This window comes from Lepidochelys kempii, chromosome 25 (genome assembly GCF_965140265.1).
Source record: "Lepidochelys kempii isolate rLepKem1 chromosome 25, rLepKem1.hap2, whole genome shotgun sequence".
Lineage (NCBI taxonomy): Eukaryota > Metazoa > Chordata > Testudines > Cheloniidae > Lepidochelys > Lepidochelys kempii.
The window spans coordinates 14,206,580-14,230,077 of NC_133280.1; the positions used below are offsets into that span (position 1 = coordinate 14,206,580).

The 23,498-nt window shown below is 57.7% G+C and overlaps 2 protein-coding genes across 3 annotated transcripts; one reads left to right on the forward strand and one right to left on the reverse strand.

Moving 5' to 3' along the window:
- Positions 1-302: 302 nt before the first annotated feature.
- On the reverse strand, positions 303-14,014 carry USHBP1 (USH1 protein network component harmonin binding protein 1). The gene is made up of 15 exons (XM_073324203.1): positions 13,778-14,014; positions 11,612-11,769; positions 9,999-10,114; positions 9,017-9,180; positions 8,042-8,326; positions 7,011-7,148; positions 6,182-6,342; positions 5,330-5,470; positions 4,743-4,843; positions 4,365-4,512; positions 3,622-3,907; positions 2,775-2,987; positions 2,165-2,256; positions 1,681-1,803; positions 303-883 (listed from the first exon to the last, which is right to left on the reverse strand). The coding sequence occupies exons 1-15, from the start codon at positions 13,784-13,786 to the stop codon at positions 709-711; spliced, it is 2,310 nt and encodes a 769-aa protein (XP_073180304.1). The 5' UTR covers positions 13,787-14,014; the 3' UTR covers positions 303-708.
- Positions 14,015-15,290: 1,276 nt separating this feature from the next.
- On the forward strand, positions 15,291-23,433 carry BABAM1 (BRISC and BRCA1 A complex member 1). Of its 2 annotated transcripts, XM_073323984.1 has the most exons (9): positions 15,291-15,361; positions 16,068-16,395; positions 16,671-16,729; positions 17,241-17,361; positions 17,824-17,902; positions 19,079-19,103; positions 20,668-20,797; positions 21,496-21,582; positions 22,592-23,433. In XM_073323984.1, exons 2-9 carry the CDS (start codon positions 16,120-16,122, stop codon positions 22,790-22,792), a joined length of 978 nt encoding a protein of 325 aa, XP_073180085.1. In that variant the 5' UTR covers positions 15,291-15,361; positions 16,068-16,119; the 3' UTR covers positions 22,793-23,433. The 2 variants fall into 2 exon arrangements, with proteins under 2 accessions (XP_073180085.1, XP_073180084.1); XM_073323983.1 differs by lacking the exon at positions 15,291-15,361 and having other exon boundaries at positions 15,864-16,395.
- Positions 23,434-23,498: the final 65 nt, after the last annotated feature.

Consider the following 23,498-nt stretch of genomic DNA (forward strand, 5'->3'; position numbering starts at 1 on the left):
TTTTCTTACAGAAGGGAGTCCCGCAACCCCTGGAGTCCCGCAACCCCTTGTCTCTAACATTGTCCAGAACAGAGGATGGTGATCTCCAGGACCCGCGTTAAGGATGAAGCTGGAGAATCTGCCATGCCAGGCGTCCCCCTGGGCAGCTGGGGAAGCAGCAGGAAGACTCGAGAGGTAAAATTTATGGAAGCCTGTAACAGAGGATGTGCAAAGAGCAGCCCGGCTAGACCCAGACAGCTCAGCCTTGTCCGTGCCCTCGGGGATGCCGGAAGGCATAAGGAAGAGTCCCATTCGAACTGGAGATCTCTTTATTGAGTGATTTCGTCTCCACCCAAATGCCACAGACCCTGGGCCCAGCATGGACTAAAACCAGACCCAATTCATCTGTACAACCCTCTGCTATTAACCCCTTCCTGCTCAGCACCAAGAATAAACCTCCCAAGCACTAACCTCCCCCCAATGCAGCTCTCTGGGTGGGAAACCAGGACAGGCTGGGAGGCATCGGCACAGCTGTGTGTGAGGAGCCCAGGGCTGGGCTAGCAGGGGGCTGCGGGGTGTGATTTATGAGCAATAAACTCAATGAACAGAAGACCCCCTGCTCCCAGCTCCCCATGGATTGGAGAGGCGACCCTGGGCCCTGCCAGCTGGTCACCCCTGCACGCCAGCGGGAGGGACTCGGCCACCCCCACTCCCCACCGTGGCTCTGCCCTAGATGCAGGTCTCGCTGCCGGCCATGCGACGCTCCTCCAGCCTTTGCAGAGCCTGTGTGAGCGAGCGCAGCTGCTCCGCATGCCGCTCGCCCATCGCACCCATCTGGGCCTCCAGCCTCTGCAGCTGAGCCTCCTGCTTCCTCCTGGCATTCCTGTAGGCCAGCACCAGGGCGCTGCGGAGAGAGGTGGACTCAGCAGCAGGGACTTGGCTCGCGAGATGGGGCAGGAAAGGGAAGTTGCTCTGGGATCAGCTGGGGCGGGGAGCACAGGGAGGTGCAGAGCTCAGGACAGGCTCAGGGAAGCCCCTGGGGTGTTTCTGGGCCTTAACCAAAGTGCAGCTAAACCCCTCTGCTGGGTGCACGTTGATTGATAATCTCACCCAAACGGCCTGCTGCAGACAGAGGCTGCTGCCTAGGGACTAGCAGGGGGCTGGGAGCAACTCGTGGCCCTGGGGTCTACCCCTAGCCCTGGGAGGGGATTGGGGCCCGGTGGGTTAGAGCTGGGGCTGGGAGCCAGGACTCCTGGGTTCCATCCCTGGCCCTGGAAGGGGAGTGGATTAGAGCAAGGGGCTGGGAGCCAGGACTCCTGGGTTCTACCCCTGGCCCGAGGAGGGGAGTGGGGCCCAGTGGGTTAGAGCAGGGGGCTGGGAGCCAGGACTCCTGGGGTCTTTCCCCAGCTCTTTTGCAGATGCCCTGTGCGACCTCGGCTCCATTCCCACAGAGACCTGGGCTCTGCCCTTGTCTTTACCAAGCACTCGGAGCCGTTCAAATGAGGTGTCGCCAGGTTGCTGCCCTCAGACCTTTCCCCTCGGGGCGCGTTGCCCCAACTGGCTCCTGCAGACACCGGACAAAGAGCTCCCAGGCTGGGCTGCAGCCCCAGGAGAGTGGCGGGAGGGAGCCCTGGGACTGGGGCTGTGTGGAGGAGGGGGTGCAGGGGCTCCCAGCAGGGCCTTGGGATTCTCCATCCCCACCTGTGAGCCTGGAAGAAGTCTCTGGTGATCCCGACGCACTGGGCCTGCTGCACCCGGCTGGTCGCGCTGCGGTGCTCCAGGGAGGCCGCCAGGCCCTGGGCTTGGCCCCTCAGCTCCCTGCTCCTGCCACGGAAATGAAGGCTTGAGGGAGGATGTCACAGATCCCATGGAGAGGGGAGGCCCCCTTCCTCGCACACTGAGACTGGATTTCCCCCGCCCCCTCCCCTGAGATGGGATCCCCCCAACCCCAAAAGCATGGACCTTTCCCCTCCCCACAGCCGCTGGCTGAGTCTCCACTGCACTGCGCCCAAGAGCTTTCCACTGTGGGCCCCCGAGCTGGGCAGGGGCCCCGATTCCTCCACCCAGCCTGTGGCCCCCGTGCAGTCACTGACGCTGCCAGGGCTGGGAGGGGGTGGCGGGGACATGGGGCACCAGCAGATGGGTGGAGGAAGGGGCTCTCCACGGAGGGAGAGGGGGTGCTCACCGGGCCAGCGCTCCAACCAGCTCCAGCATCATCGTCTCCCGATCCAGGGCAGCCTGGGGTCTAGCAGCTTCTGCCTCCCGTCTCCCGACGTCCTGGAGAAACCCAAGAACAACCCCTAAGCTCCCCCATCACCATGCAGCGGCTGCTGGGACGGGGCCCGGGGGCACCTGACAAACCCAGCTCACAACCTCTCCGTCAGCTGGGCTCAGAACCCACCGGCCCCCCACTCCCGGGAGGGACATCGGGGTCACAACGGCCTCTCGGCTCCTTGTGAACCCGGCAGAGGCACTGATTCTCGCCTGGATCCCCCTTGCGGGACCCCCCACCCTGTCCCCCGGGAGGGGCAGATCCCCCACTCCGTGGGGCCATCTACACCAGTGCACAATGGGTGTGAAATGCCCAGGTCAGGGGCAGAGCTGCTCTCCCTTTGGGGTCCGTGGCTGCCTCATGGGCCAGGCCCCAGGGAGTTTCCCTTTTGTTCCTGCGTTTCCCTGACCCCGGCCACCTCCAGGTACGCCCCTCTTCCTCGGGGTCCAGTTGGCCGTGCCTCAGGGCCCCCCTGCCCTGCTGTGTCTGCAGGCGGGCGGGCGGCGCCCAGCCCCTGACGTACCCCGAGGCAGCTGCTGCAGCTGGTGCTGTCTCCACTACTGCTGCTCCCGGAGCTGGGGCGTCGGCCCCGCTGCCCGTCCAGCTCCCCCTGCAGGTGCTCGATGAGCAGCAGGTGGGCGGCCTCCTGCGCCCGGTGCGTGTAGGTGCAGAGCTCCAGGCCTCGCGTCTCCTTCTCCGCCAGGTGCAGCTGGGTCTTCAGATCCGCCATTGACTCCTGGGGCCAGAGGGAGGCGCCGTCAGGGAGGCAGAAGCGAGCGGCTGGCCCTGGGCCACGGCGGGTTCCGGCTCCCCAGGCCTGGCCCCTCCGGCCCGAGCTAAACGCAGGGTCCCCAATAGCTGAAGCAGATCTCCCGGCTCGTGTCCCTCTGTGGGGGGACAATCCCGCCACTAGAGGCCCTCATGCCCCACGTGTTGTGCTCCCCCCAGCCCCTCACCCCACCCTCCGGGCTCCCGTTATGGCCTGCTCAGCAGTTACCCCATTAATAATATTTCACAAATGCTAACCAAGCCTCGCCACCCTCTGGGTCCCTGATATACAGCGAGGGAAACTGAGGCACAGTGAGGGGACATGCATTGCCCAAGATCACCCAGCAGGTCTGTGGCAGAGCCAGAAATAGAACCCCGGAGTCCTCACACACACACACACACACACACACATTCTAGCCACTAGACCTCTCTCCCCTCACAAAGCCAAAAACAAATCCCAGAAGTCCAGCAACCCCCTACCCTGACCTGGCTCTAATCACTAGACCACACTCCCTTCCCAGAGCCACAGACAGAACCCCGGAGTCCTGGCTCCCCGCCCTGCACTGTGGCCGCTAGCCCAGCCCGTCCTGCCCCGTGCCTACCCTGATGGCCACTAAGTCGTGCAGCAGCTGTGGTTTTTCCATCTTTGGCCTTGGTGTCTCCCTGGGCAGGACCCCCCCTGCGACCCTGACGGCCTCATCCAGCTTGGCCTTGATGGCGTCGTTACTCTGGATCATGGCACCGGCAGAACCAGGCGCGGCCTGGCAGCCCAGCTCCAGCAGGGAGACCTCCACCGAGGCCTGCTCCGCCCGCAGCCGCCGGATGTACTCGTGCAGAATCCCCTCCTCTGCCCCTCCGGGCCCCAGGGCCCCGGGGCTGGGGGTGCTGCTGGGACAGAGAGGTGTCGAGAGCAGGCTGGGAGAAGAGGGGGAGGGGCCCAACAGCCCTTGGATCTGGGTTGGGGGCTCAGGGTCCCATTCCCGGAATGGGGGGGCGGCTCGGGGGCTCACAGTCCCATCCCCTGGGGTAGGAGGCTGATGGTCCCATTCCCTGGGACTGGGGGGTGCTCAGGGTCCCATCCCGTTGGATGGGGGAGCTCTGGGGTTCAGGGTCCCATCTCTGACTCCTGGGGTTGGAGGCTGCTGGTCTCATCCCCCGGGACTGGGGCCAAGGGGTCCCATCCCCCTGAATGTGGTGGGGGGGAGGATCCAGGGCTCAAGGTCCCATCCCCCTGGACTGGGGGCTCGGGGTCCCATCCCTCAGGGCTCAGATCAGAGTCTTGGGGCCCATCTCAGAAGCCCACAGCCCCAGTCCCTGGACAACCCTCCCATAGGAGCTCTGCTACCTTTCCCATCCATGGGTCCCAGCCCGGTCCTGCCCCGACCCGGCTTCCTCGCCCTCAGGCTCCGCTCTCCCCAGGAACCTCCTGGCCTCGTCCAGCACAGCCCCAATCCTGCCGCCGGGGCTGTTGGGGGCGCGCGCCCCAGGCTCTCCTAGAGCAGGGAACAAACTCATGCTGGTGCGTCCTCTGCTGGCAGGGCCCCCCGCTCCTGGCGGGGTTGGAGCCCAGGGCAGAGCCTGGCACAAGGCAGCTGGTTCCCCCCTCGCCCCTGGGGGCGCCGTGGAGCGATGGGCTCCCCCCACCGACCCCTGAGCTGCCAGCCCCACAGCGAGGGGCGTTTGGTGGCTGCGGGGTCAGAGGGGACCAGCTGCAAGGACTCACCTTTGTCCAGGGCATCTCCCTCCTCCACTGGCTCCAGCCAGGGCCCCAGCTTCACCCCGGCCAGGGACAGCAGCACCTCGTAGGCCTCCACGCAGCGCTCGCTGCCGGGCCAAGCACAGAGAGCAGCCTGAGAGCTGGCGGGGCCCCCAGCCCCTTGTAACCCATCCTGAGCCCCCCAGGCCCTCGCACCCCCTCCTGAGCTCCCAGCCCCTCGCACCCCCTCCTGAGCCCCCCACAGCCCCTTACGCACCATTCTGAGCCACCAGCCCCTTGCGCCCCCTCCTGAACCCCCCAGGCTCTCGCACCCCCTCCTGAGCTCCCCAGGCCTTCGCACCCCCTCCTGAGCCCCCCACAGCCCCTCGCACCCCCTCTTGAGCCCCCACAACCTCTCACACCCCGTCCTGAGCCCCCCAGTCCCTTGTGCCCCTTCCTGAGCACCCCCAGCCCCTCACACCACCCCCCCCAACCCCCGGAGCCCTTTGTGCCCCTGCCCCTCCCACACAGTCCATTCCGCCTCCCGGCCCAGCTTGGCTCCTCTCTCCCCATGGGGGGAATCCAGGCGCGGGTCCCGGGGCCGGGCCCCTCACCTGTATTGCGCGGCCAGGCGCAGGGCCGTGCTGTTGGACTCGTGCTGCCCCAGCAGCATGCTGAGCCTCTCCGAGTGGCCCTTCCACTCCTGCAGCGTCCCCGAGAGCAGCTGGTTCAGGCCTTTGAGCCTCTCGATGCACCTGGAGCAGGAGGCGTGGCGCTGAGAATCCAGCTGTGACCCGCACCAAGGGGATCGGACTGGATGGGGCAGGGCTGGCTCCTCGGGGAGCCCGGAGAAGGGCCGGTTTATAACCCACCCAGCTCTTCCGCATCCCCAAGTGATGCCCGACCAATACACCTCCCGTGCTATCTACACATCCTCCTCCCAAAGGGACCCTCGCCACCCGTCAATGCAGCTCTGGAACGAGCCCCAGGGGGTGCCACCGGACATCCTGCAGCCCTCCCCAGCCCGGAAATTCAGCCCAGGACTCCCCCTTCACCCCAAGAGGAGGATGTGCCAAATACTGGGGCCATGGCGGCATTTCATTGTCACCATTCTCGGGGGGAAGGGGTTGCCCATTAGAGCTTTGGATGTGAGAGTCTGAAACTGTATTGTCTAGTGCTTAATGTAGGGGACTGGGAGTCAGGACTTCTGGGTTCTATTCCCAGCTTTGGGAGGGAAATGGGGTCCAGTGTTTAGTGCAGGGGAGGGGAGTCAGGACTCCTGGGTTCTATTCCTGGCTCTTCTATTCCAGGCTTCCTGTGTGACTTTGGGTGAGTCACTTCGCCTTTCCGTGCCTCAGTTTCCCCTGCCTGTACCTGGGGGATGATCAAACTCATTGGTGCAGAGGGGCCAGGTGCGAGGCTGCCCTGTCCAATGGGTAAAGTACTTGGCGAGCCTCTGCCCTCACCCTCGCAGCTGCTGTGTCCGAGCTTCCCACTCCCTGACGTGGCTCTCCGATGCTGGGGGGCGGTGCTGGGGGAACAGGCGGCAGAGGTGCTGGGTGCTGGAGCAGCTCTGAAAGCACCGGATCAGGCTCTGGGCCGCGGCAACTGGGTCCTGCAGAGGGCACTAGCGGGGATGACAAACCCAGGAATGAGTCTGTGCCTGGCGGAGGCTGCGGGTGGATGTAAGGACTCCTTGCAGGACGGCGACAGGCCTAGGTCCCCAGGGGGCTGGGATAGGGGCACGCAGGTGACACCCAGGGTGGGGCATTAACAAAGCTGCGGTTAAACATCACAGCAGGGATGGAGCTGCCTGCTAGAAGCTGGTGTCACAATCCACGGCCACCTGGGACCAGTGCCCACAACCATCAGTGGAGACTGGCCCAGCCTCTCTCAGCTGAGCCGAAGGAGTAAATCCCCTGGCTGCGAGAAGCCGGCTGTTGTAGTCGCTCTGGCCAGCCCCTGGAGGGAGACATGGTCACACGCCTGCAGCCCATGTATTACACCCCCTTGGCTCCTTGCCTGTTGCAGGTGATGCACGCAGGGCCTGATCCAAACACCCTGCGGTCAGCTGGGGATTCTTTCCATCGGCTGCAGTGGGCTTTGGAGCATGCCCGCAGCTGGCTGGCAGCTGCTCATCCCGGTCTATGGGTCGTTCCCGGCTCTGAGCTTGGCAGCCACATAACCCTGCAGCCTGGGGAGCTGCGACCCGGCTGGCATCCTGACCCCCTGCAGTGAGCAGGACCTAGCGGCATGGGACGGAGAAGCAGCACTGAGACCTGGCGTTGCACTCACCTGGAACGGCCAGGGCTCCCCTTCCCCGCCGGGGCTGACGGACCCCCTGGTGCTGACAGTGTCACTGGCAGATGCTGAGGGGCTGCAGGGCTGGGACAGTGTCTCGATTCGGAGCAGTGAGTCCTGCAGCTCCTTGACCTGAGCAGAGAGCGGTACCCATCACTCACCTCACATGGACTCAGCGAGTCATAGCAAGGGCTGACTGACAGCAGCGACCGGAGTAAATCCGGAGTAGCCCCATGGAAGTGAGGGGGGTGAGTCTGGATTGCACCCAGGAAATTAACAAGCCGAGTCCACACAGATCCCAGACCTTGTGAAACCGAGGTCCTCGCATCCCAACACGGACTCTGTGAAATCCCTCCCTCCTTCAGTGCCCCGTCACCCAGCCCCCTTCCAGTGGAATAGCTCAACAGGCTGAGCAGAGCCCTGCTTCCTGGGGGGCCAAGAGCTCCACTGCCAGGGGGGTGGCCCAGCCCTTCATCCTCTGGAGGCAGGTAACGCGACTCCCATGCATTTTGCCACAAGATGAGAAATCACGGATCCAATGCATCAGGTGTGTGTGGAACAAAACGGCTACAAAGACACAGGCTTCCCCACCGCTTGAGTTCTAGCTTTGTCTGCTTTGTTTACCAGGGAGCACCCCCACCTCCCATGGAACTCTAGTCTACGCCGCACTCAGTGACATCTACTGGCTGAATAAAATACTTCATCCGATGAAGCGAGCTGTAGCTCACGAAAGCTCATGCTCAAATAAATTGGTTAGTCTCTAAGGTGCCACAAGTCCTCCTTTCCTTTTTGCAGATAAAAAGATCACCCATGTGGCCATGTGCTTGGGGCAGTCGGGTTGAGACCTTCCCAAATGAGGTCCTGGCTGCCCTGCATGGACAGTGAAATATCCACTGCACTAGTCAGAAGACCTGAACCTACCACCACTGGCCAAGTCCCTTTTCCCGCAGGGAGCAGCACTGCTGCCCTGCCCCCAGAGGTGGCTGCATGTCAGTGGCAGGGGATATCACCACTGTCATACACACCTTTCTCTGGAGCTTCTCCCGTTCCTCCTGGAATGCTTGCAGGGTGACCTTGGACCTGCTTAGCTCCTCCTCCTTGCTCTCTAGCGCCACCCGGAGAGCCGCATTCCTCTCTGCGTATGTGGCTATTTCCTTCTTGATCCAGCTCACGTCCTCGGCTGAGAGCCCTGGGCTGGCCTCGCTCATCTTCTCCCCCGGCGCCCTGGGAGCTGCCTTCCAGGGACAGCTCCTGTTGTCCTCCGGGAGTCCCGCAAAATCCCCCAGGCCTCTTTCTACCTCTTCCAGGGTCTGGAAATGCAACACACACACACACACTCATCCCAGTCACCCACTGAAGCTACAGTCTCTGCATCATGCCAAGAGTCCAGAACTCTCCCTAGGAATTAGGTCTGTGTAAGGCACCTGTCACCTTGGTATCTAGGCTTCATTGAATCCCCACCACCTCTGGTTCCAGGCAATTTAAACTCAAACCTCGCAGATCAGGGGACTGGCTGGCTCAGGAGCGTGGGGAATGGGACACGGGGCCTTTTTCCTCTATGGGGCGCCTGCTCCAATCTGCCCCCAGGGCAGGGGAACTGGCTGGCTTGGGGGGGGGGGCAGGGAATGGGATGCCAGGCCTTTTCCCTCTAGGGGGCACTGGCTCCAAATCAAGGGGCGCTTGCTGGCCTCTGTGGGGTATATGCAGGTGGGTCTCGGTGCACTTCCACCTCAGACACCATCACAACTGGCTGTAGCTGCCCTCCGTGAGTACCCTCTGGAGAGGGGACTGGCCAGGCCCCAGAGAACCAGCTGCCCGTCCCCCAGCGGGGTCCGGGCAGGACAGAGCTGGGCCCCAATGCCAGGGCACGTCAGGGTTGCTGCATAGAGAAGGCAAACCCCGCCTGTCCCAGCCGGGGGAGGCTGAGAGCCCAGGCCAGGTGTTTGGAAGGGAGAGGGGATGGTGGCGGTTAAGAAAGGGGGGGAGGGAGGTCTGCTCACCTTGGCTATCTGGGCCCACTCCTCTCCCACCACGCTGGGGCCGCCTGCGCCCGTCTTCCCACCAGCACTGCCAAGCAGCCGAGCCTGGCTCCGCCGGGAGAACACGGCATTCTCCAGAGAGGCCACAGCCTGCTGCAGATCTAGGAACACGTCGGAGCTGCCTCCTAGCGGGGGAGAGACGGGGATGAGTCGGGGGGAGGGCTGGTGGGGCTCATGCCCCTTACACCCTCAGGGATCTGGGCTGCATCCCAGAGGGGCTGCTGTAAAGAGGGACAGACCAGCAGGCTGTGGCTCCTCTCAGTGCACAAGGGGACGGAGCTCCTGGCACCGACTGCCTGCGTGGATTTAGCAGCAGGCCCACCGCCGGAGCCCACGGCAGGAAGAGAAGCGCCCATGAGTCTGTACCACCAGGAAGCAGCTGGCAGGCTTTGCCCCAGACATGGCATCCCTGTGTTCACCCCATTCGATCATGACAGTCCCTCCTGCCTCCCTCCAGTCCCATCCCACCTCCCCCGACTTCCACAGGCCTGTGCACTGTTGCCTGGGGCTGGCGTTGCAGTGATGCAGGTGGGCCAAGGCAACGCAGCAGCATCACGACGGGACGAACCCGGGATCGGCGACCCTAGCCGGGTTCGTACACAATAGGCAGCCTGCGACTTCTGGGGCCCAGGATCTGTCAGGAATCTGGTGAGAACGGGGCCCCTGACGAGATGAAACCCTTTCAGTGATAATAAACCTTGTCAAGAGCTCTTCCCACAGCAATCTCAAAGTGCTTGACATAGCAGGGGTGGTACCATTTTCCTCATTTCACAGCTGGGGAAACTGAGGCATGGAGGGGGGAAGTGACTTGCCCTGGGTCATTCAGCAGGCCAGTGGCAGAGGCAGGAATAGAACCCAGAAGACCTAGGTCCGCCCACTAGACCTTATTGCCTCCAAAAGGCGTGGGATAGCTTGGGACAAAATATAATGAACCCCCCTTTACCTTCCTCCATGCAGCCCATGGGGAATGGACGGATGGCTAAGCTCCAGGGCCTCTGCACACACCTGGGAAGGCTCGCTGTGTATTCGGAGCACTGGTCTGAATACTCATCTTCCTCTCTGCAGGAAATCAAAGCCAGAGGATGCCCGGGGAGAGAGCGGTCGACTCCACTCCCCCGGAGACACGGCAAAGGGAGCAACTGATGTGAGACAGCTGAGTTCCAGGTGCGAGTGTAGCCACCTGAAACCAGCCCTCTAAGACACCAATATTTTGTTGCCAGATTAATATTATGCCACTAAGAAACAGTGACATCTAGTGAGCACCTGGATTAATAGCAAGCCTCTGTTCCCAGAGCACGTTTAGTACAGCCTTGCAAAATTAGAATCGTGGGTTTTTGTTTTGTTTTTGTTGTGATGGGCGAGTAAAATATCAGGAGTTTTTTCATCATCATGGGACAGGAGGACAAGAAAATTGTGGATCTGAGCCCGTAAATGTTCGTGACAATTGGACAGCCCAGGTCGAAGAGCAGGGTTGTTAGAAAGTTCCTATCTTTTTTCCCCAGGGCTGCAGGAAAGGAAGAAGAACGCAAAGTCACTGCTAGATGAAGCCAGGCAGGTCAGACCACAGCAGCCAGTCCATAGCCTTTAAAGGAGGCCATGTTTTCAGCTAAAGAATCAGGCACAAAGATACCCTGGTGACAGGCAGCGTACAAGACCCAGAATAGAATAGAATAGAATAGAATAGAATAGAATAGAATAGATGACAACTTCATTTTAAAGAGCATCTTTTCTACAAGCAGTGTCCAGAACTGCTTCACAGAGTTAGCTGATCCAGAGTAGCAAAGGAACAGAGAAACTGAGGGCTACCAGCCGGAGAGGCGCGGGCCTTTCAGATGAGAATGAGAGTTTTCCCAAGGGCAGAGAAGAAGGCTCTCGCGCACCAGGCGGGGAGCTAGGACGGACAGACAGAAAGGGAGCTATTGCTCTGAGGGAGAAGGGGAGTTGAGAGAGAGGCCAGGTATTGGCACAGGCTGGAGGGTAATTTCGAACTGACCCCTGGAATGAACAGAGTGGGGGAGGGTTTGAATATGGAGTGGAAGAGGGAGATGGGAAGAGGCAGGACACTGGGGAGTGGGGCCGTAAGGAGGCCACAGGGCATGCCATTGACAGGGCAAGAGGAGGCCAAGGCCTGGGCGAGGATTCATGGGCAATCAGTCCCAGGCCCAGCATGGCTGTACCAACCCCAGTCCTGCACTACCAACGGAAACTGAACGCAGAGCCATCCATAACACAGCACAGCCCTTTCCCACTCGCACTAGAGAGGGGCTCCATTAGCTGGCAGCAGTAGCGGGCTGTCATTCTCCGTGGGGAGCAGCTGCTCGAGGGGGACATAACACACACTTTGTGGATGAGTTACAGGAAGCCCAGCAGGCCAGAGCACCCCGTCCTACAAAGGGCTAGAGGCAGATGTGTTTATCCCCGCCTGGCATTGCTGCTCTATGCCACAACACCAACAGTGGCAACTGCATGCCCTTCAGTGCCCCCCTGAAGGGGCTCCTGATTCCCCAGGAGCTGTTGGCAGGGCCTTTAGGGTACTGTGACAAGCAGGGCAGGTACCTGGTTCTCCTCTGCTGCAGCTGCTCGGCCTTGCTGTGGAGCTGGGTGATGGTGACGAGCAGTGTGGTGATTTGCTCCTCGTAGCGCAGGATTGCCCGCTCGTCCGCCCCTGCTACGTTGGCCTCCTCCTCCCTCTCAGAGATTGAGTCCAGCTCGCCCTGCAGAGAACCCCGCCCAGAGAACCCCAGACATCTCAGGCTCCTTTCATGCCGAAAGATCTGAGAGCCCTGTACCGACCATGGCCCTGATTCCCTGCACCCTGTCGCTGACACCTGTGCAAAGTGCTACATTTGGATTCAGCTGTGTTTCTCAGTCACTTTGCACTGTAAACAACAGCACCAGGGGCAAGGCCACAGAGAACTGGGCGAAGAGGACACCCACCCACCAGTGCATTGCTAAAGCAGCCAGCTCTGGTGTGGAACGCATCAGCCAGTCTGAACTAGCTGCTTGATACAGCAATTTCTAGGACAACAGGAAGTAAAGAGTATGGTGGCCCGATGAAAGGTTTCAGGGAGACAGGAGGCCCCAAGCATGCAAAAGTCATGAACCTGTCTCCCAGTAATCCAGATACTGGTTTAAAAATCCAGAGATTTTACAAGTGAAACATTGGGGGTGTTTTATTCACCTTTCAGGTTTAGAACCTTTGGGGGTCAAATTTTCAAGCTTTTCTCCCCAGCCAGGAGGGCTGGGATTTGACTTTTTAAAAAAATTGAAGCTGAAATTCTCCCATAATCACTGGAGTCCAGCAGCTGGGGCTTTAAGGAGAAAAAATCAGCAAAATGACGGAAGCTGGCAAAGTCCTGTGTTGGAATGGGGCCAGGACACTAGGGGATGGGGGGTAACCCCTGAGTCCTGCCGAGAGTGGCATAGGATCTTTAATGACCACACAGGCTCGGGATGCCTGTTTCACACCTGAGCACCCCCATCAACCCCCCCCCCCCACACTGGATCATCGGCGGTACCATTCAGCGCCATGGGCTTCGTTTGGGGGGCTCCCAGCCAACCACTGGGCAAGCCCACCCCTGCTTCATGTACAAGGCCTGCCAGACTCTGCAGCGATGCAGTTACAGCCCCCGCAAGCAGCCTGGCTTTGGAAGCTGTACTAGGGAGATGCCACTCTCCTGTGGGGTGACATTCCCGCTGGGCAGAGAGGCCAGCCTGCGACCTTGGAGCACGTCAGCCCCGTTACACCCGATGCCAGGAATAAGCAGCTCCTGGTTACTCTCAGTGCCTCTGTGGCTGGTGCTTTTACAGGTCACACCATGCCCACCTGCAGCTTCCCGCCTGCGCCCCCTTTGGGCTGAGAGGGGCAGTGCAGCCCTCCATGGGTCGTTAGCCAGCGGGTTTGTAAGCGTCTCAGCCAGCATGTAACCAGGAAAGGCTGGAGCTGCTTCCTGTTTTCAGTGGGAACAATGTCCTCCCCGCAGCAGGAGCGACATCAGCCCAGGGTTAGCCCACTGGCGCCTAGCATGAGCAGGGAGCCCTCCACCGCCCTGTGCCAGAGCCCCCCACCGCACACCCTGGGCATGCTGGGTACCCCAGCGCTCTTGGGAAGGACGCTGTGCCCACTCTAGGGCCCTTTCCCCAGGGCCATACAGGATCCCTGCAGTGAGGGTAGGATTTCTGGAGGTGCATGCCCTTAAGATGCCACGCTCCTCCTGCAACCCCACGTGCAACTGGCTTGTGAGGAGCAGGGCTAGGTCTCTCAGTCCCACCCATGGAGCAGCTAGCCATTCCCCCCTCCCTGAGCAGCAGAGGGGGAGAATATGCAGGCCCAGGGCTGCAGTGGCAGCTGGGCTGTGACTGTGTGGAGGGGCAAGGGCCCTACAGGGTCATAGCAGAGAGCGAAAAGATGCATCAGACTGTCCAGCCCGTCCCCATGGCAGGGCAGGGTGGAGCCCAGGCTGGTGCACTGAGATCAAGAGCTCTGGCCATGGCTGAATCGCCCACAATGACACGGTGGTCTGTTCCCTGGGGGCTCCTGGTAGAGTCAGGCTGGGAGAGGGAGACAGGGGCCCAGGGCACCTCGTCCTTCCCCACTGCAGAGCGAATCACAGCCAGTCTAAACCCTGCGAGAGCAATTGCAAAGCCAAGCCAGACCCATAACCCTCCCTGCCTGCAAGGCGAGGCTCCCTTGCCCAGACCCCCCAGGAGCAAGCCACTTGCCTTCTCCATCCCTGTTCCTTTGCCCCTTTCTCCTTCCGCACGAGAGGAGCCACGTCTGAGGATCCGATCCCTGGGGCGGGAGGTTACAGTCACAGGAAGCAGCAGGGTCCTATCGCTTTGGTGAGAAAAGACAGGGGAGATAATCAGGCAATGCCATTGCACCCCTTCTCAGCAGCTGCTCTCCAAGACCCTTGGCCTAGCGCAGCCCAGCCACCTCTCAGACTGTCCCAGTGCGAGGAGAACATGGCTCTGCCAGGATCTCCCCGCCGTCTGTGCTGCTTCCCGGCATCCCGGCCCATTCCCATTTCCCGATCCTGTGTATATTTCCTCTCCCTTGTAAAACTTGGCTGCAGGCTCTGTTGCCCTTTAACTCTTGCGCGTCCCATAGACAGGAAGGTAGAGCTGAGTCTGTCCTGCCCGTTGCCTTCGCTACAGCCGAATGAGACGTAAACCTCTCTCTGGACACAGAGGAAAGTGTTCAAAAGATCCAGCAGGTTGAAAGGGCGCTGGGGATCGTTATAAAGTGTCCTGTATTGCTTGTGGTACTGTCTCACAGGGGGTGTGAGGTGCTCAGTCACGGAGGCCAGATAAGTGTCTAGCTAGAGGGCTGGGTCTGTCACATCTGAGACCAAGGGTTTGTCTGCCCTAGTCGGCAGAGCCCCCGAGTGTGGATGCAGCCTAGGCTGGCTGAAGGAGTTTTTCTGTTGGCGTAGGAAGCCCATCTCCCCGGACAAGGTTAACTACACTGACTGAGGCCCTCTTCTGTAGCATAGCTGTGTGTACACCGGGGTTTGTCCCCACCCCGACGGACATAGTCATGCCGACAGACTTTTCAGTGTGGACCACGCCTCAGGCCAAGTCTGCACTAAAAAGTGAGGTCGACCCAGCGACATCACTGTGGAGGGTGAAAAATCCACAAGCGCTGAGAGACATCGTTAAGCCGAGCGAACCCCAGCAAAGCCTCCTGTTGACCCAGCTCCTGCCCCTCCGGTCGCTGTGGTGGGTGCGACAGCTGCAGTGTTTCTAGCCGAGGCATCGCTTGGGATTTGATACGAGACGCCTGTCCCCGAGCACCGGCTACGCTGGAAGGCATGTTTTTCTTTGGGTTTTGCCAGGGCACCCAGGAGCCCCAGTCATGGCCCAGGCTCCCACTGCGCTAGGGGCTGTACAAACACCGAACAAACGCTCCCTGCCCGCAACGGGTATTGACCACAAGCTGAAGTTTATGGCTGTATGCAAATGAGCCTGTGGAATCATGTACATACAATGGTACCTATGGAGCTGGGAAGAATTTGGTAGCCGGCCATGTTGCGGTGGGGAGAGGATTTGGGGCTAGCTGCAAATTTGAGAAAATTTGCATGTCAGAGATATGCAAATAGGCATGCAAATTTTGATGCGCCACGAGGGCATGGCGGGGGTGATTGGAGAGCACAAGGCTCGGGGGCGGGGCTGGGTTCGCCACTGGCGGATGGAACCCAGGGGCAGCGAGGGAGGCCCAGGAAACTACATCTCCCAGCAGCCCTAGCGCTGGCGGCGCCCAGGCCACTTCCGGGTTGCGGGTCGCTGGGGGAGAGGCAGGTCGCGGTGAGCAGCGACGGGCCGGGCCGGGCCGGGCCGGGTCGGGGGGGGTGGGCTGGGGGAGGAACGATGGGAGGGACCTGGCCTGGGGGGGGAGCGATGGGGGGGACCGGGGTGGGGTGGGGGGACCTGGCCGGGGGGGGAGCGATGGGGAGGAGCAAGGGGGGGACCGGGGTGGGTTGGGGGGGGACCTGGCCGGGGGGGGAGCGATGGGGAGGACCGGGCTGTGGGGGGAGCGATGGGGAGGAGCAAGGGGGGGACCGGGGTGGGTTGGGGGGGGACCGATGGGGAGGACCGGGCTGTGGGGGGAGCGATGGGGAGGAGCAAGGGGGGGACCTGGCCGGGGGGACCTGGCCGGGGGGGGAGCGATGGGGAGGACCGGGCTGTGGGGGGAGCGATGGGGAGGAGCAAGGGGGGGACCGGGGTGGGTTGGGGAGGACCGGGCTGTGGGGGGAGCGATGGGGGGGGACCGGGGTGGGCTGGGGGGAGCAATGGGGGGCGCAGGCTGACTGACTTGGATGCTGGGGACCCCTACCCAAAGGCCAGATCCCGATGCCCTCCCAGCACCAAGCCATAGGGAGGGGAGGTGGGAAAGGCCCGCCAGGCCCCGTCTAGCCCACTCCGGCCGCTGCCGGCCAGTGGAGGGCTGTACGCGGGGTTGTCCGTGCAGCATCCCTGCACCGAGCCGCTTCTCTCCCTCTGCCTGAACCAGGGAGCCCTGTGCTGCATCCAAGCTGGAGTCGCCTGTGGAGCGGAGCAACCTGATGGACACCTCGGAGCCCGGGAGCGCCGCCGAGGAGGAGGAGGAGAAGGCGACGGAGCAGAGGCCCAGAACCCGCTCCAACCCGGAGGGGGCCGAGGACCGAGCCTTGAGCGCGCAGGCCAGCGTGGGGAACCGCAGCGAGGGGGAAGGAGAGGCGGCCAGTGCTGATGACAGTCCACAGAGCGCTGCCACGCCCAACGGCAAAGACTGGCAGGTCCCGGCCCAGCCCACGGAGTTCCAGGTCAAGACACCCAGGGTGAACTGCCCTGAGAAAGTGGTGAGTGCCAGAGTCCCGCTCCTGGCCCGCCACCCATTGGGTGGATCTCCTGCATTCTCTGTCAAGGCCCTTCTGGTTGGGGAGAGTCCGTGCCCAGGTCGCTGAGCCGAATGGACCCGATTTAACCCTGCACCCTTCTTTTGGCCATGTGTGTGTTTAAACGTTGCCACTCAGCCGGGCACTGAGGGCTAGTGGTCAATGTAAAGCCGAAGCTCCCAGTGTGATGGGCTCATGAATGATGTGAGATGCTAACGCTGCTGTTTTCTTTAATGCAGATCATCTGCTTAGACCTCTCTGAGGAAATGTCTCTGCCCAAACTAGAATCCTTTAACGGGTGAGCAGCTGCTGTCTATCGGTCAGTGTTTTGTGAATGCCATTAATGCAGTCTAGCAGACAGGGCATCGGCCTGGGAGCCAGGAGATCTGAGTTCTGTTCCCACCTTTGCTACTGACTCCCTGGGCAAATTGCTTCCCTTCTCTGTGCCTCGGTTTCCCCACTTGTGAAATGGGGCTAATGATGCTGACCCTCCTATTGTAAAGTACTTGGAGGTCTATGGATGACAGGGCCTCATGGGGATGGTGAGGAAAGGCATGTGTGACGGTGGGGTCCAGGTGTCAGGCCGATGTTCAAAGCATCAGACAGTGCAGCCCGGAAAATAGGGAGGGAGTGATGTTACAGCGAGCCAGAGGGGAAAGGCAAAGAGGTTTGAGACTCAGTTCGGATCAGGGGGCTGGCACTCCCTCAACCTCCCCTTAAGGATTTGATGCATGGATGCTGGGAGAGGAGGGGATGGGAAGGTGTTAGACAGCCGCTGACCTTGGCATGCTCTCTCGCTTGTTCTGTAGATCCAAAACCAATGCCCTGAACATCTCCCAGAAGATGATTGAGATGTTTGTGAGGACAAAGCACAAAATCGACAAATGCCATGAGTTCGCTCTGGTGGTGGTGAACAATGATGCCACCTGGGTGAGTGAGACCCCCGCAGGCCTGGCACTTTCCTTTCGGATACCGAGGAACAGCCAGGCTGCAGCTGTCCAAGCAGCTATCTAGTCGGGTTTTCTACTTCTGACGTAGCTGTTTGTGGTACCCCAGTCCTAGCAGTGAGGTCTTCTGGGAAAAAAAGGAGGCAAGCCCCAAATTCCTAACTTGTAGAAGAAGTAGAAAAAATTGAAAAGTGATCTCAAAACCCCCTGGCAGGCCTTCTTTACCCATCATAGAAAATACCCGGGGGCAAGCCTTGGGTGTCACCTTTTCAGATCACCTTTAATAGCCTCTCTCACAACAGGGCCTAGGGAACCCCTCGTGACATCGGGGGTCCCGGTGTGCTAAGCACTGCAGAGATACTTTTCTTCTCACACCACCATCCTGGTGTGATTCCAGAGGGAGTCTCTGTCAGTTTCCTTTAACATCTCCTGTCTTGCCTCTTAGCTCTCCGGTTTCACCTCTGACCCCAGAGAAGTGTGCAGCTGTCTGTATGACCTGGAAACCGTGGTCTGCAAGTCGTTCAGTATCCTTTGATGGGGGGTGGGGATTGGGGTCTGTGCTGTAGGTGGATGGGACCGAGATCCTTCTTGCCTTCCAATCCCACAGCGCCACTGGTCACCCGTGAACACAGTGACATTGGTCTTCAAAACAGGGCTTCTGAGCCCTGCAGCTGCGGAGTCTTTTGACAATGTGCACACACAGATTCTCCCCTTCTCAGCCCCCTGACTGTCTAGAAACCTTAGAGCCCAACTCAGGCCTGACGTCAGGAACTTCCCAGATCCTGAGAGAGTGAATCCTATTCTGGGAACAAAGGACTGTGTTGTAACGGATATATTTCATAAAGTGTGTATCTGATCTGGGGGATCCTTTGATATTTCTGAGTTGCAGCCATGTTAGTCTGTATCAGCAAAAAGAACGAGGAGTACTTGTGGCACCTTAGAGACTAACAAATTTATTTGGGCATATGAAATGGGTTTTAGCCCATGAAAGTTTATGCCCAAATATATTTGATATTTCTGTTATCTGCTGTTTTGCCAGAAGATGGCAGCAGGTCCCAGTGTAAGTGAGCGCTGCCTGTAGGGAACAAATGCAGAAAGATCACAGACATCTCTCCTGGTGTGGTGTCTCAGCTGAGTTTGGCTGGCATTTTCCTAGAGCAGGGAACTGCAGAGTCAGTGCTGATGCACCAGCTAGGAAGGATGATGCAGTGGTTAGGGGCACTGTCCTGGGTCTCTGAAGACCTGGGCTCAGTTCTCTGCTCTGCCATAGACACACTGGCAAATCACTCCTTTCTGTGCCTCAATTCCCCACCTGTCCCATGGGACTAGTAGCCCTGCCCTGGGAGGATAAATACATTAAAGGTTATGAGATGCTCACCTACTATGGTAGCATGTCGCCTAGGATGGATGGAAAACTTAGCATTTTATTTGGAAATAGTCTGCATGCCCTCCTAAATACGTGTAGATGTTCCAACCTGTCCCCACACCCTCTAGCGTGTGACCGATCAGAAATGTATGATTGCTTATCACTTACAGTAGCTCCCAGAGGTCCCCCCAGCTCGGGCCCCATGGTGCTAGGTGCTACGCAAACCAAGTGCCATGCCAAGTGACCCCCAACAAGCTCACCAGCTAAAAACACCTAATAGCATCTGGAAGGGCCGTGTGTGTGTAAGGACCAGTCCTTATCTCTCGAACCTTAGATCTCGAAGGCCTCTTCAATCTCATGTAAGTTTGCTGCTCCGTGGAAGGCAGAAATTGCAAATATTGCTTTTATAGCTGCATTGCCCCTTTGATCTGAGCGGTTTAGCCAATGTCCAGGGCCTTGTTTCCATTAGGATGAGAAATCAGTTATACGAATCAGGTCTCGTTCTTGGTGTATTCTTGCTGACGGAACAAAATATGGACACCATGTAGAATCAAGCACGTGGGTTTATTACGCACAGTGTTGGCGGAGTGTCACCTTGCTTATTAGGCTCAGAGACACTGCCAAACAATTGATTACAATGGATTTTATGGATTTTCCATGGGTGGAGGGAAATGATGGGGTAGGCAGTCCCAAACCGCTGGATAGGTCTAGCAGCAAGACAAGATAAGCACAGTAGCCAATGGTCAAAAGGTTACATAATGTCTCCGCCCATGGTTTCAGGTTAAGACATGACACTTTAAAGGAAAACACCTGTGTACTAATTAACAATATATAGAGTGTGTTAGTATAAAATATATATGTTGAATTCTGATTTGGGATCCATAGGAATGATATCGCTTCCCTGATTGTCCGACAGGTACACACTTAGGACAAGCAACAGGACAAATGAAAAGTATATAGCAATAAAGACTGTCTTTTAGTTGTTCATTTGTGTTTCTAAGGCAGGCACTGACAATGGCTTGGAGGAGAGGTGCACATCTGTGAGAGGGAGGATATCATATCTCATACTGATATGTTTGAACCTCTTCCATAAACTCAAGGCTGGTGTGTAGGAAGGCACCTCTTCTACAGAAGAAACAGGGCCCCTTTCGTTCCTTTGGTCTGTTTGCAACTTTGAGATAAAGCCCTCAATTATAATTTCCACCTGGCTTCTTGCTGACCAAGCTTATCTGAGCAAAAAGCAAGGTTGTCCTTTGTTTGTTCTGCTTCTTCGCTAATATTGTTCACTCTTTGCTAGGCCTCTGTCTTCTTGACCAAACTCTGGATTTTGGGCCTGTAAAAAGAGCTGACGCAGTCTATATATCAGGTTGTAACAAACAGCATCTGGATTTTAGCCCTTCACTTGCTTATTTTTTAAAAAAAAAGTCCTGTTTCCCTGAACACAGTAGAAACAAACAGCAGCAGGGAGCTTCTTTGCTGAGAGATCCCCGGGTCTGTCACTCCAGCGAGCTCTGTGCCCAAGAAACTCTCTTTCTGCTTCCTGTCAGGGTCCTGCTCAGAATTCCTCCTGCTGGGCTTCTCCAAAACACACAGGCTGCAACTGATGTCCTAGCCCTTGTATCTGCAACCAGGGAAACCCCTCAGACCACGCAGCTTAGCTCTGATCTTATGCCCCATTATCTGCAGCTGTTTTTATTGCATGTTGTTTGCTCTTTCTGTAGAACCTGAAAGCAGGTGCTTGGCCCATTGGCTTTAACAGAGTCTATGATTATCTTTGGAGCCAAGATTCACCTGCTGGTAGCCATTGGCCCCTTCCAGCATAACTGTAGCTGTGTATGTGCTTATTTAGCAGCCCAACCCTGCGGCTTCACAAGCGCATGTGGTGGTATTTCTGAACCGCGTTCTTTCTCTTTAATGGCACAGACAGCAAAAGATCGAGCTGCCGGTGACAGAAAACATCCAGACAATCCCACCTCCCTATGTGGTCAGGACCATCCTGGTGTTTAGCCGGCCAGCCTGTCAGCCTCAGTTCTCCATGACAGAGCAGATGAAGGTAGGTGTTTCCTGGTTTTTCTACTCATTGGGCTGTCCTTGATGCTGCACTCCATGTTGTCCCAGACAGAAAGCAGCATTCCAGTGCTGCCAGATTACTGTCCAGTGGTGGGTGGCTGTCAGAGGTGCTGGGCACTTTCACTGGAATCAAGAACCTTTGTGAATCAGCCATAAACTCCTGCAGTTTTAAAGATCCAATGGTGCCTGCTGGGATCTGACCCCAAAGCCAAGTCTTCTCACGTGCTTGCTATGGGAGGGGCTGGATGGCTCAGGCCAGATAACGGGGAGTAGTTTGCATCCAGCCCAGGTCAGCAGCGATGGCCATAATGATGACCTGTTTGGAATGAGTTTAATCTCGGCTTGGTTCCCAGCCGACTGGCAATCATGGCACAAAAGCCACCGCTGCAGCCAGCATGAATCAGCCACGGAACCAAAGATTTAAGTGGACCAGAGACACCAATCTTGTCCTGAGAGATGAAGGGGTCCCATCGGGGAGTGGCGGGGGGTGTGTGTGAGATAAAGTCCAGGTGCACTGCTCCTTGCTATACCCAAGGATCTCAAGCACCGCATAGCTCAGGTTGGCACCTTTCAACCTTTCCCCCGGCCGTTTACCCTGGGATTCTGCTTTGCCATGGAGCCTGCTAATCAGACTCTACAGTAAGAAGGAATGTGTTTTTTTTTTCCCCCTCTTCTCTACAGAAAATGCTTCAGTGCCCTTATTTCTTTTTTGACGTGGTTTATATCCACAATGGTGCTGAGGAGAAAGAGGACGAGACAAGCTGGAAGGTGAGAGCCCTGTGGGATCTGTAGTGTGATCCACCCTCTCTTGTCTGAATCCTCCCAAATCCATCACACATCGCTTCGGGCACAGAGGAGGCTCTGGCATCCCTGTCTGTCCTGGGCTGTTTCTTGAACATCCTCACAGTGGTTAAGATCCATCGATATTTTTTTTTTCCCTCCCTGAGCGCTGGTTGATGGAGACATTCTTTCAGTCGGCACCTTTTGCATGTTCCTCCAGCTGTCCAATGGCAACGCCTGCCATGGCAGACATGCTGGCTCCATTCTTAGCCTGTGGCCCAGAGATTGCCATCTTCCTTTTCTGGGGAACGTTTGAGGTAAAAGCTTAGGACATCAACTGAGGACAGAGCCAGTATTTGGGGGTGTCTCCGTGTGTGTATCTGGACCCACTCTCTATTATAATAATCTCTAGGATTAGGACTGCAACAGCTGAACAGTGTCTTGAGTCCAATGCTTATTATTAACATCTCAACTCCTGCCGTGGCCCTGGGTATTACAATGGTCTAGGCCTGTACACTGTTGCATATTTGTACTGTAATATCTAGGCCCAATGGGGTTACACGTCCAGTTTAAACCTTTGTGCTGACTCTGATATTGACCTGTGGGATTGGTATTTCACTGGTAAATGGTCAGTTCAAACCCAGCCTCGGTTAGTACCATTCTTATTGAGCAAGTGTTGGCATCCCAGTAGGCATCGGCTCGTGATCAGAGTGTACATTTCTAGTGCTGTCTGCCTGAGGATCACATCTGGGTGCTAATGAGTTAATGCTAATGAATTAAACCCCATGGCATCCCAGAGGTCAGACAGCATTATCACCCATTTAACTGATAAGGCAACTGAGGCCTGGCCCAGAGTGACTTGCTTAGAGTCCCAGAGTGGCTCAGTGGCAGAGCTGGGAATAAAACCCAGGTCTCCTGACCCCAGCAGTGTGCTTTAGCCGGCCCTTGTCTCATACTCAATGCCTGATTGTAACTGAGCTGCTCTGTCCCTTTCCAGGAGATGTACGCTTTTTTCAGCAATCTGGACACCAAAGGCACCAATTACAAATATGAAGTGTCTGTGACAGGCCCCGCCGTGGAGTTGCACAACTGCATGGCTAAGCTCCTAGCCCATCCCCTCCAGAGGCCCTTCCAGACCCACGCCTCCTACAGCCTGCTTGAGGAAGAAGAGCCAGCAGAAATTGAAGCCACCGTGTAATAAATGATCCTTCAAGTGCCCAGTTCTATCTACCAGTGTCGCAAAATTCAGGAGGCCACTTCTCGCCGCAAGGTGTCCTGTGTCCAGGGTACTGTTGACCCAAAAGTCTGGAAACAGTTTTTTTTAGTTTATCTGCCCATAGAATTGCTGTCTCTGTCAGACAGATCTCTAGGAAAAGTGTTCATCAAACCAACTCTCTTCATAAAGCTGCCAGTATGAATTGCTTGTAATATTTCGTTGTTGCCAGTTAAAAGGTCGGATCTTTGCATCACAAGATAAAGCTCGTAACAACAGCTTTAACTGGGCGATTTTCCACCTCTTGCGCGTCCAAGGGTTTCACTGGCCAGACGTGTTTCTTTTTAAATAGTTGCAAGGAACACCCATGGGATTTTCCGTTACAGGTGTGCGTTTGCTGGGTTGGCAAGCTCCTGCCTATGTTAACTTCCACGCGTCGGTGCAGCCTGGGCTTTTGATTGGCTGCCCCCACCAGGACTAAGGGCCATGCTGGATGTTTTATTGGGCACCCTAAGGGGTCGGCCGGTCTAGTGAAATGATGGTTTAAAGAAAAAGCTTTGCAACCATGTACCTTGAAGCCCAAGCTAGTGAATAAAAAGGTTGAAAGGAAACTTTCAGCGAAAGGGTTTCTGGCTCCTTGTCTTGTTTTAAGCCTAGGTCCCTCCCCTGCTGCAGCCCCTGGGGCGATCAC

Coding starts and splice junctions, on each gene's coding strand:
- USHBP1 (XM_073324203.1), bottom strand. Junction 9,181..9,998: donor CATGGGCTGCATGGAGGAAG/GTAAAGGGGGGT, acceptor CTCCCCCGCTAG/GAGGCAGCTCCGACGTGTTC. Junction 2,257..2,774: donor GCTGCAGCAGCTGCCTCGGG/GTACGTCAGGGG, acceptor GGGTTTCTCCAG/GACGTCGGGAGACGGGAGGC.
- BABAM1 (XM_073323984.1), top strand. CDS start 16,120: ATGGACACCTCGGAGCCCGGGAGCGCCGCCGAGGAGGAGGAGGAGAAG. Junction 17,903..19,078: donor CGTGGTCTGCAAGTCGTTCA/GTATCCTTTGAT, acceptor CTCGAACCTTAG/ATCTCGAAGGCCTCTTCAAT. Junction 20,798..21,495: donor CCATGACAGAGCAGATGAAG/GTAGGTGTTTCC, acceptor TCTTCTCTACAG/AAAATGCTTCAGTGCCCTTA.